General features: G+C 42.1%; 1 protein-coding gene across 2 annotated transcripts in view; it reads left to right on the plus strand.

Moving 5' to 3' along the window:
• Window positions 1–12,659, plus strand: part of daam1a (dishevelled associated activator of morphogenesis 1a) — a 32,473-nt gene that overhangs the window by 728 nt on the left and 19,086 nt on the right. For both annotated transcript variants that reach the window (XR_005708201.1, XM_040136508.1), the window contains exons 2-6: window positions 10,423–10,640; window positions 10,768–10,857; window positions 11,351–11,422; window positions 11,726–11,820; window positions 11,956–12,175. Coding sequence is in view for 1 of the 2 variants with exons in the window: in XM_040136508.1 (XP_039992442.1) it covers window positions 10,455–10,640; window positions 10,768–10,857; window positions 11,351–11,422; window positions 11,726–11,820; window positions 11,956–12,175 (663 nt within the window). In the remaining variant the exon portion in view is untranslated. The remainder of the gene's footprint in view (window positions 1–10,422; window positions 10,641–10,767; window positions 10,858–11,350; window positions 11,423–11,725; window positions 11,821–11,955; window positions 12,176–12,659) is intronic.

Raw genomic sequence — 12,659 nt, forward strand, 5'->3', positions numbered from 1 at the left:
TGTTTCACACTTAAAAATACTCACTGCAATTGTAATGTAAGTGTAATTTCATTGAATAAATCGTTCCTCCTCGTACTTACCTGTAGGCACATTGGAGGAAAACAAGACTGTGGGGAACGATGGAGTATGATTGGGCACTTTAGAGGAAAGGGGAAACAAAATGATACACTTTTTGTAAATACTGTGTACCTACTGGGTACAGTACTGGGGAGAACCACAACAGTGCTGTACTCCAGCGCTGGTGAGTAACCCTATCATCGCTGTGGGAAGGTCACCCGTATATTTGATGTAGTCCCCTTTTGTTACCTCACTGTACCCCCGCACTTTTGACATGTCAGAACTGTGAAATACATTATACCACAATTACTTTATATGTTACCCAGAATATCAGTGTTAGGAGCTTTTTGTTGTTTTTCTTTTCCCAGTACTGAAGCCCATAAAACACTGTATGGGGCCCCGTTATTTACGGAAGCACTGAGAGTATCATTTACTCCTCCTTTCCTCTAAAATAGCCAGTGTTTCTCTCTATTTTACAGCGTTATTCCCAGCTGATACAGGTCATAACAAACAATTTAAGTAAAACGAGTGATTTGTTAATGATAACGCAAAATAACCAAAGCATGACACGTGAAGTGGGCAAGCGTCTGACAGATAATCTCAACTGACTGTCCAAAGCTTTACCGTAGCATTGTTACAAGCGAAATGCCACATCAACCGCTGTTTATAACAGGTCATCTGTGGCATATCCCCTGTTGCCGTAGGGCGGCTAATTCAGGAGCTGCTCCTACGGGTGGTAACCAAGGGCAGGGACAAACGACCTGTGGGCTCGTATGGATGAGGACTTGTTGAAAGCAGGACACCATTTACCCCAGAGTTAGAGTGAACAGAATGATACTACTTAAATAAGTTGACGTGAAACCACTGTACTTTCTTCCTGCTGGTAAAAATCATTTACGTAATTCAGGACATTATCAGGCAGCTCAGCATTTTTCAACTCATCACCTAACACTGGTAGCGGACCTCAGACCTCAGAACGCAAAAAAGGGCACCTTGAGACTCAGGATGGTATCTGATGTTTTGCACCTAGGCTGTTTTACCACTTGAAGTGATAAAAACGTGTGAGACATGACATTACTCCCCTCGTTAGATGCCAGACGTAGTCATGAAGCTAGTCACAGCTTTCAGCACAGGCCTGGTTTTAACTGGGCATAAGGAGGAAGCTGCACTGCAGGAGAGTGAGTCCTTTCCCATCGCGGTCATTAAATGCTTACTCTCAGCCTTTCTCTTTGGCTGTGTACCCACACCATCAAGCACTGATATTCAAACAGTCATTTCAATATCTGAAGTGGGCGCAAGCGGGCTGCCTTCATCTGTCGGTTGGGTTTTGCAGTTAGCTGACAGGTGCTGTCATATGGCCCAAGTTCAACTTAATCTGGCTCTCTTGGGGTTACCTGGTTTCACTGAGCTTCACATTTGCTGAACTGGATAACTGGTATCATGAAGGTGGTTATCAAGTGGCTCTGTTAACTCCAATCCAGTTACAGGCGTGTTCATGTGAAAGAGGCAAAGTTGTTAATTAAGAGCAACATCAACACAATCGCAAATGAAGAATTTCATATCAGGTAAATTTGGTTATAGTGACACCAGAAAGTGATGTTCAAGGTGACATGTAAAGAATATGATCACATGACTAGAACAGAATACAAAGCTGTAGAAATAATTTCCAAATGTTAAAGTAATTCTAAGGCTGTAAATAAGTGCAGGAATTATTATATATTTCTTTTGGGCAGAGTGAGAATTTTTTCTGCTTTTTTGTCTGATGAGACACAAACTACTCTGAGTATGTGATGCACTGCACATAGAAACATTAAAAGTAACGTCAGAGGAGGGAAAAGACGTAGTTCGTGGCTAATGAGGTCCATCTGACTGAAATGTCAGAGTAAGCGGTTTCTTTTTCTCATAAAAGACATCGGAGGTTTTCCTTTTCATTTCCATTTATCGCCACAGAGTCTCCCCATGTGATGCTGAGCAGCAGTGATAGAATAGGAGTAAAATCATCAACGCTGTTAGGAATCCTGTCTGGAATCAAATAATCTGCGTGCAATTATAATGAAGCTATAATAGTTATGTAGTTATTGGGTGTGATAAACTCCCTCAGTTAGAAACTCAGCAGCTTGACACACGGAAAGCCTCAAACAGCAAAACCATTCGACTGATCTATAAAAATATATCACATAAAAATTTATTGTAAACTCTTTTGTCCATGTCGGGATCCTGTAGGAATGATGACTCTGGTTTTCCAGTGATCTGACTGGTCAGTAGTCAGGCTGTTGACAGCTTTTGATCTGATCCTCTGAACTAAACCTGCTCCGGAGAAGGTTAGCTGTGCAGCATAAGCTACTACGGCGATGTACCCCGGGAAAGAAGTGAACCAGCTTTGTGATACCAGAAAACCTAAGATAAGCCTAAAGAGGGCTGGATAAACCACTGATCTCACTCCACAAGAAGGGTTAACAGAGGACGGCCGATGTTAGGCTCAGTGAAGCCAGATAACCCAACCGAGCCTGACTAAGTTGAACTCACTTTGTGATACAGGCCGGCCCCTGGTCAAGTTGGTTTTCAGGTTTAGCTTCACCTCAGGCTGAACCGGTGTTACCCTGCCAGACTGAAACCCCCGAAGGTTCCTCTGTCCTGCTGCACTGTGAACATCACTCTGTCTGCAGTCCGCGTAAAATTTATCACAATTTGACATGAGCTGCTCTTATTGTGTACTTCAAATCTGAGCTCTTTTTCAGTCTAAAGTATCTGCACAGTATCCCAGTCATATCCATACGTATGAGCTTTTAAATGCAGTGCAAATGAAATAAAGCTCATGGCTGTAGCCTCGTAGAAAGAAAAATTCCAGGCATTTTTTTTCTAATTTTAAATGTAACTTGAATACAATTAAAGGAACAACTATAAATCTGTCAATGAAAATGCAGAAGTGGTAGACAGCCAATCCGAGGGTATTTAAAAATATGAACCAACTGAAAGGGAACTTTCATCTCTAGAGAATACCTGGCTGGGGTCCTATAGGGCACTTTGAGGGTATTTAAAGGTCAATGTTGCCTCCTACGCATCGTGTACCTTAATTTTCAGCATATATGATACCAAGAAAATTCACAATGCCCACATGTGACTTGAGCCCACACTGATACAATTACAAGCAGAGCACTGCAACAAAGTCCTTGGGCAAGATACCGAACCCAATGGTCCCCAATGTATCATCTGTGTGTGAGTGTGTGTGTGTGTGTGTGTGTGTGTGTGTGTAGAAAGCGCTGTATGTATAGAATGTGTGTGTGAGTGGGTGAATGTGGCAGTAGTGTAAAGCGCTTTGAGTGGTCGATAAGACTAGGAAAGCGCTATATAAATGGAGTCCATTTATATATTAATCATTTTGGTTTTGTTTTCACGGGTCTGTTCTCTTCACTGTGGAATGACGTAATCAGTGCTTGAAGCATCAGGGTTGTGTTTCAGTGTCAGTTCTTGATTCAGACTTAAAAAGTCAGATCTCATCAGCTCTGAGTTGCTTTATGAAAGAGAGCCATCCTGGTTCAGTTTGTTAGGCTCATTCAACACAGTACAGCTTTTCTGAGCTATGAAACAAACCCTTAACCATCAGACTGAGGAAATAACTTCTTACAGATAAAAGTGAGTAACGCTCGTCATCCTCCGTTGTGTTTTGGTTCCTCTGTAAAACCTCTGACTGAAAACCTACTAGCTCATCGTCGGTATAAGTAAACTTACATGGTCTTTACAACAAGTCTAATTTTTCACTGTTATAAAAGTGACGTTTATTTATGGTAAAGGTGGCAATTCTGTGGCAGCATTAAATTGATAGTGAAATAGTCCTGTTTCCAAAAAGCTTGGTGGGAGGTGCTAACATTGCAGCCAGCACGGCTGCCTCTTGGCCAAAATGTAGTCCTCTTACAGCAACAGGCCCAAACTCTCACATGATGACTTGCAGTAGTTTCAATTACCTGAGCAATGTCTGGTGGTCCTCCGCATTTATCTTACTGTCGACAAATCCAATGTGCAGAGCCACATCAACAATGCATTGATCCTACTAAGAAGTATTTTTTATATTGTATTGTGGACATGTCCCTTCCCTATCGTCAACGCACACGCACCATCCTGCTGCAGGACATACTCACTAGAGCACCAAATGTGGCAGTCCCCAACAGATGCACTCTTTGCTCTTGTTTGAGTAACGTTTGCTAAAAACTACACTGGTCAGCTGTTGTAGGAAATGAATGAGGCTTTCTTAAAAATGAAACGTTGTCAAGATTAAACATCTGCATCTTCAGAAGGTACCAACTGGCTTGGAGCTGAGAGCCACAGACACGGTAGGGAAGTCAAAAAGTGGTGAGAGACAGACCAACACATTGTTGGTTCTGGCTGTTGTGGGATTTCTTGTCCTTGCCTAATCCTTTAGGACTGAGGACCACAGACCTGTTTTGGGTTGGTCCTCAGGTCTTCAGTGGCGTCAGGCCTCTATTGCCACGTTGCCTTACGCACAACCGTATTAAAGATACACTCCAGTCAGAGTGTAAGTGTGGAATTCCACGAGTCCATTTAAAAATGGCTCCTCAGGAGACAGAATGGACATTTCCAGAGTTTCTGCTTGATGAAGACACATGGTTAACAGCTACATCAACAACACACATTCATATTGGGAAAGAACACGCTCTGGCAAACATTTACTGACTGAAATGTCGCTGGGTGAGACAGTGAATCCCCTACAGCTCCAGAAGTGCTGCTCTGTTGCTGACACTGACCTTTGACCACTGTGTGGAAGAGGGGCTAGAGAGAAACAAGCTTTCCCTACAGGGATCAATACAGTATTGATCAAACCCTGCAAACTCTGAGCTGAGTGCTTGAGCTGAGCATCAGGATGAATTATAACGCTGTCATCAATCCATACACAAAATGAACATATACACAGTGCTGATCATTAGTTCAGTCCTGCAGCAAGCACTGACTTGCTGTTATGTAAAAAACATTTCGGTGACTGAGGCAAGGGCACTGCCTCAGGATTTGTACACGGTTAAATACCAACAAAACATACATGGACATTGGTTGCAAGAGTTCCAGTAGTTTTATTTGTGTATTTATTGTTGGTAGGGCTTAAGCATGGCAATGTCAGCAAGCCAGCCAGTCGATCTGTCCACCCCTAGGTTTGGAAAAAAACTGTATTTTTCCATGAAGTTTGTTTCGGATGCTATGGCCCCCAGGGGATCGACCTCACTGATAGTGGGGTCGATCCCCCCCTGAGCATTTCTCTATTAACAGCCATGGCCAAAACATCGTAACTAAGTACATTACCTCATCTATTGCACTTACAAACATTTTCAGGTACTTCTACCTTACTTGAGTTTTTCCGTATGCTGCTACTTTACACACCCACTTCAAAACATTCCAGAGGAAAATGGAGCATTTTTACCCATCTATCTGAGAGCTATAGTTACTAGTTACTTTCAAAGCTTTCCGAACAAAATATGATGACCTAATACAATATGATATAGTGCAATGAGTGTAATGATCTTAACTCAAGGTCCACTTACTAGCTTTTTCTGGAGCTTTCAACCACAGCTCACAGTCCTCGCCAGCAGACCACCTGTTGTAATTGGACCAAAGTTCCATAGTTAAGATGATGCTATGATAACTGAACCAACTTAATGACTACTAAGCGAACTCCATCTGCTGATGAGGACGGTGAAATGCTGTTGACATCACCAGACAAAGTTTGAGAGTGGAACATGAGTTGGGATTATTTTGTCATACTACTGTTCTCAAGTTCACAAATTAACTTTCACAGGCAAAATGTGTATACAGTCATCAAAATTAGCTCAACCTGAACCAGCAACCAAATTGTAATGATGCTCGTATGTCAGTGTGTCACAATAATAATAATAATAATAATAATAATAATAATGATAATGATAATAATAATAATAATAATAATAATAATAATAATAATAATAATATGATATAAAATCTAAAAATGAACACTGACAGCCATTTTGCTGGCTACTGAGCTGCAGTGATGAACTGACAGAATGATCTACGAGTACACAGAGACCTCGGCTCTTTCAGCTCATTGTTTTGGTTTTACAGTCCACAATGTTCAGTGTCAGGGGAAAAGCCCTGATAAACCCACTGCACCCTACCTGCACAGCAGCAAACGGCAGACGGACACAATTAATAACTAGCTGGTGAACACAGTGGATTTAGCATTTAGCAGCTACAGAGACATACTTTAGTATGACAAGGAGTTTGTGGAGTCCAAGCCAGAGCTAAGAGGAGAGTGAATACTGGACTTCTATTCATCAGGTGGAAACAAACATGACTCCAAAGATGACTAATGGTGCTTTTTTGCTAATGCATTAGCTACCGTGGTGTCGATTTGTCAAACATCAAAATCAAACTAGAATCAAACTTGAAATCAAAAGGCCACTGAAGCACCATGGGGATGTAATACACGCAGGCAAAAGAAACTCATTTTCCAAACTGAGGTTTTTGCGTTTTCTTGAGCAAGCACATAAAAGAATAGAGAAATCATGGCTCCTGCACAGACCCTCCCAGGTGCATGCTGGTCCCGTACCCGCCTGTCTACAATTATAACCTGAGATGCCCACAGTGCTGCCCAGTTGTTACAAAATAAACCCAACTACACTAAATAGACAACTAGAAATACAAAGCAAACTAACATAACTAACAAAGGCAAATGCTAAATTAATCTCATCTAAAGTCAACACTTTTTTAGAAAACTCAAGACAAATAAATAAAACAACAAGCTGATAAATAGCTCCCACAGCTTGATCAGCTTTATAAGACCGTAATGGTTCGGTCCACAGGCAGGCAACCAGGAAGAGGCAAACAAAGCCAGAGGGCCCGGCCTAGGTGAGGTCTAAAGCAAGAACAGAGTCACACGGAGAACACCAACACTCCTACAGAGAACGAAGACGAACTGGCACAGACACGAAATACACTAGGAGAGGGGAGACAATGGGACACAGGTGCAACACATCTGGGGCCGGGCAGACGATCACAGTGGCGGGAAACACTCTGGGGCAGGAAGTGGGGATCTGAAATGAAAGGAAAAAAGGGTAAAAAAAACACAAAATAAGGCAGGAAATGCAACATGAAAACATGGAACAAAGAACACAGGACCTAGGAAGCAGAGCTGGATGAGACAATCTGTCCTCTGATATCAACCTCAGCCCAAATGATCAACTGTCTACACAAGGTATTGAGAGAAATGAAAAGCTATGCAAGTGGGGAAAAAGGGGAAAACTTGGACTGAAAACAGTTCAGAAACAAGATAGGAACAGTACAGACAAAGTTGATGGTGTGTGTTTTAGTTTCCGTAAGCCATACAGATCAGCCGAAGGTACAGCTCCGCAGGCTACTGTACTTTTTCAGCTCTGTGTTACTGATGTAACCCACGGGGAACCATTTCCAGACATTTTCTCTGACAAGACAGAAAAATCAAACCAAAAAAATACACTGTTTGTTTACCTTTAAACTACATCTCAAATCAGTCTCACAGAGATTATTCAATAGCTGTTTGAACGGTGCTGATAAGTTTGGCTATTACATGATATACAGTATGCTCCAGCCCTAACTACAGCTCATGGGTAATTGTTCCCAGAAAAGAGTGTAGACCCTCAGTCCAGCCTCCAACACTTTCATTTTCATTGGCAAGCATTAAAAGCTCCAGAACCACTGTCCTTGATGAGCGCAACTTCCTCCTGCTGAGGGCGTGCCCCTGCCTGCTGCCTGTCAACTCAGCATGCCTCACATAACACCACTGCTGCTCCTGAACCACCTGTCAGGCAAGTCCGTCCTTAACGCCAACCTTTTCTGTACTGTTGAGCCAGTCATTAATCAGCATTCCCTGTATCCACCAGACAGGCATCAGGGTCTACAGAGTCCATCTAAACAGCAAGCGATGATGGTCAGGAAGGTTGAAATCTTTTACCAGGCCCAAGCAGGTTGGTGATTATGGAATATTGAGTCACTGATAAAGGCTTGAAAGCAGAAACATGTTATTTCGGTTTTTGTATCGTTAAGCTTTGTTCTGTTGTCATTTGTAACATTTCAGCATCTGCCTGTAAAACGTGTTTATTCCACTTAGTTTTTGCATTCGGTTCCACACCTTGAGCTTCATTCTGCCAGAGCTTAAAACGAGGCTTCAGACTGCCTGGTAAAGTGACCCACTCGTTTATTTACCAGCGCTTCAACAGTGGACAGAGAAAACTGTCTAAACCTCAGCTGGTGGGGTCAAAGTGTCAAACTTAGTAATGTCAGCATGACATTACAGAGTTAGCATTAGCTAGCTAAGTTATCTGGAGCATCCTAATTCCATACTCCACTCTAACTGTACACAGTCCTGCATATACTAATCCTTATACCAGACGTCAACCAGCCTGCTGTCAGTATATGATTTTATGAATGAGGTGCTTGATTGTAAGAGCTCGTGTTTTAGTCAGTAATAAAATGTACTTTCACTGTTGTACAAGTACTACAGATAATAAGAAATCATATCGCAGAAGCAAGTGTCTCCCAGGGATGAGGTTTCTATATAAATAAACTGCAACAGCAAATATGTTTCGTAGGAAACCTGTTCTCTGGCCGGATCATGTTCAGAGGCAGCGATTTTTGGTTTTTATTCTTGTGTTTTTTGGAAGAATGAATGAAGCCGTTATAGTTATAACGGGCAGTGGATTCCCAAGGAGGTGTTGGGGTGGATGGTAAAGTGCATGACTGCCACACCTGAGACCAGGGCTTGCATACACCCCCCCCGTGACTAGGCGTAGGCTAAAAAGCACTTTGATTAAGACTGGAGAGAGTTTGTGGTTTTGGTTCAATGTAAATAAACAGGTTGTGTCTGATGTCACTGTGAACTTTTTCTGTATTAAACCAGACCAGGGTCCTTCCAGAACCTGAACCAGGTGCTGTGAGAGTCTAAGCAGAACCACGAAACAGTTTAATAATGCTGGAGGTGCCACAGGTGGATGTTGTACTGTAAGATCCAACAAGTCCCTCTGACCTAAACGACCGTATAGGTTGGTAACTACCGTCGGATATGACCCACAGGAGCGTACATAGAGCGTCAGGCATACCAGACGTTGTTGACATGGTAACAATAATACAATCCACAGCAGTGAACCAGGGCCAGACATACTGGACCTCTGTCGTCATGGAAAGAATAATAAACACGCACTTAAGGTTGTGGAACAGTCCTGACTGATCACTTTCAAATGAAAAACAAAGAGCAATCTTCTGCGTGAAAGACCCGTGTTTTGTCGACTCATCCCTCCATTACGTTTCCTATAAAACATATTTGCTGTTGCCCTTTAGTTGTATAGTAATGTCATTTTGTTTCACAAAAAAGAGCAGAAAGCGTACCAGTAACACTGTGTTACCACTCCATGACTGACGCTGACTTAGTACCACCTGCACTTGCTTTATGACCATGTAAGGACCTTAGTGTGTAGCTGATATTTGCAGCCACACCGAAACTATTTTTTGTGGTGCAACATACCAAAGTGCTTTTTCTATCATAAATCAAATCCTTAAATACATGACCAAACACAGGACTGTTATGTACTGTGCTCCGGGCCACGCCTCATGACTCAGCTGTGTGAGCGAGAACTGTGTTAGTTTGTGCTTGTGTATGTGTATGATCACTCTAGTGTTACTGGATAGGCGATAAGTGTGTGTGCAGCCTGAACCGTTTTAGGGATGTGGATGTGGATGTATGTGCTAATAAATATTTTTGTTCATTTTATGAGTTGATTTGAAGAGATGGGAAGGATTTAACGGGTGTGGGATTGTTATTATTACTGTGGATGGATATTAGTTGATGCGATGTGTTCTGTTCTTGAGATCTTTTCAAACGTGATACAAAGACACTCAGCATCAACGTAATATTAATGGGATTATTAGTTTAAATGCTGTGCAATGATAATCACACTCATGCCCTCCTTATTCTTAACCCAAAACCCAGAGGAAAGGTCAAGGGGTCATCAAAAATTTCATAGCCTTACAAATCTTCATTCGCATCCACAATTGGCAGGTTAAAGCAGTAACAGGAAATGATATACATTATGTGTCACTCTGACTTTAGAAACTGAGAAACAAATACATAAAGGAAAATGCTTTCTTTCATTTTATTTCATGAGTTTAGCTGTCTTTCCTTTGTTCCCAATTTTGTTTCATGTTTTCCATGTTTGAACAGCTCCTCTGCAACATGCATGCAAACATCAAGCTAATTCAGTATTTGCCTTTGTGAGTCCTCTGACCATAGAAACTGCTGCAAACTGCATCAAAAACAGTACCGGGGAATAACTAGCAACTTATTTCATCACTCACTAGCCAATACTTGTGGCGAGGTCCCCACCGTAACCATGGCATCCCAGGTGAAGCAGCCCCAGGGGCGTGGCCTGTCCTCTCTGTTTTCTTGCTGCTTCAAAGGAAACGACCAACCAGAGATCACCTACTGCCATGAAACCAGTACCAATGCGGCTGTACTAGAGCCCACCTTGCCCTTGCCCCCCCTTCAAGAACTGGACTCTATTTTCACTGAGCTGGTGGTGAGTACAAGACCAGAGTCAATGTTCTTATTCTGAACATTGAGTATTTCTAGGTGACTTCAAAAATCCATAATTATTCAACAGCTTTCTTCTTATCTTCCTCATTCTCCCTTCCCATCTCTCCCAGGATGAACTGGACCTCACAGAGGAGCACAGAGTTGCCATGTTTTCTTTGCCAGCAGAGAAAAAATGGAAGATTTACTGTAGTAAGAAAATGGTAAGAAACTACATGTACAACAGGTATCCTATCTCCCCTTCCAGTTTACAGTTTATGTACAGTGATCTCTTGGGTAGCTGCTTTTCTCGGTTAAGACTTGCTACTACTTAAAAGTTCAGCGTTCTTCAAATGAACTACATTCTGCAACATGGTATCAACAACAACAAATCATCATACGCATGTTCTAAATGGACATTCTCAGCAGTGGTGTAAAAAGCCTGCTCTCACAGAGTGATGACTGGTACAAATAGGGATAACGGCGCACACCGTCAGACAGTCTCTCCAAGAAGACGTTCATGGTACAAGTGCCAGGCCTAGCCACATAACATCTATAGTACATTCACTTTTTCGGAGCTGCTGCAGGTTCTAATTTTCTCTATGTTGACAAAAAAAAAGGCTAATAAGCAACAGGTGACACATGGGTTTGTTTGTCTATTATATATAACCATGTCCATAACCCTCACCTGTCCTTCTGTATGTATGTGTTTTTCAGGAGGCACAGGAGAATAAAGGAGCAACCAGATGGCCAGAGTTTTATATTGACCATCTCAGGTCCTTGGCTGCTGTGAGTAATACAGGAAAGTTTGTTTTCATCCTGCTATTCCCAAGTTATACAAAGACAAAGCTTGACAGAGTTTGCTTAAAACCTCTAGTCTTAGTTCATCAGAATAATTTTACACATGGGGCTTTGAGTTAGATCAATTTTGTTCATTTACATAGTAACATACTAACATTTAGTTGTGGTGAGGAGCCAGAGGGTAAGTTTGGCCAAACTGTTTCTCCATTATTGCCTCTGAGTGAGTATGTAACCTATTTGGAATTGTTTAACATTGCAAGGCATTATTCTGTTTAACCCCTCTATTTCCAGAGGAAGAGTCTGCTGGCACTGGAAGATGAGGAAGAGCACGGGAGGCATAAGATCGTAGATGGTCTGAGAACAGCGCTGAGGACACAGCCAATGAGGTAGGATTCCAGTTCTAACACACGTGACAGATTAAGAGGTTTCCCAAAGCTTTGCTTCACTTTGTTTCCCTTTCTCTTGTACTCCAGTCACCTAAAGAATAACCTCAACCTGCCTTTCTGATTGATCTCCCTCAGGTTTGTGACGCGATTCATTGAGTTGGATGGCCTGTCTTGTATCCTGAATTTCCTCACGTCCATGGACTATGAGACCACAGAGTCTCAGGTCCACTCCTCACTGATTGGTTGCATCAAAGCCCTGATGAACAATTCTCAGGGCAGAGCTCATGTCCTGGGCCACTGTGAGAGCATTAATATCATCGCGCAAAGTCTCACCACGGAAAACATCAAAACCAAGGTACAAAGGTGGAGCACAAACAGTAGGTAGGCTACTCTCGAAATTTCTGAGAAGCTGAGGGAGCTGGGGAATGCAGGTACTCCGTGGCTGTTTCTGGTATGCTGGTTTGAGATTGAGAACTGAGGGCCGCTGAATGGGCCTACAGTGCTGTCTACTGTCTACTGCACTGCTTACATAAATATAAACTATCAACCATGACTGCTGCTACTGAACCAGGACTGACTACATACCCCATGTGCTATACTGTTGCATATGCTGGTCACATTTACTTTTATACATAAATACTCACTTTCATATATGTACATAGTGTTATATTTTATTTGTACCTCATCCCTTCCCAATTACATTTTTTTGATCTTATATTCTACATTTTATACGACTAGTGCTCTTATTGCTTAGCAGACCCATTTTGTCGTCCAACACATTTCATTGTACCATGAGTAATAAAATTGAAGAGAGAATGTATAGATTTATAGATAGAAAT

This window comes from Xiphias gladius, chromosome 10 (genome assembly GCF_016859285.1).
Source record: "Xiphias gladius isolate SHS-SW01 ecotype Sanya breed wild chromosome 10, ASM1685928v1, whole genome shotgun sequence".
Lineage (NCBI taxonomy): Eukaryota > Metazoa > Chordata > Actinopteri > Istiophoriformes > Xiphiidae > Xiphias > Xiphias gladius.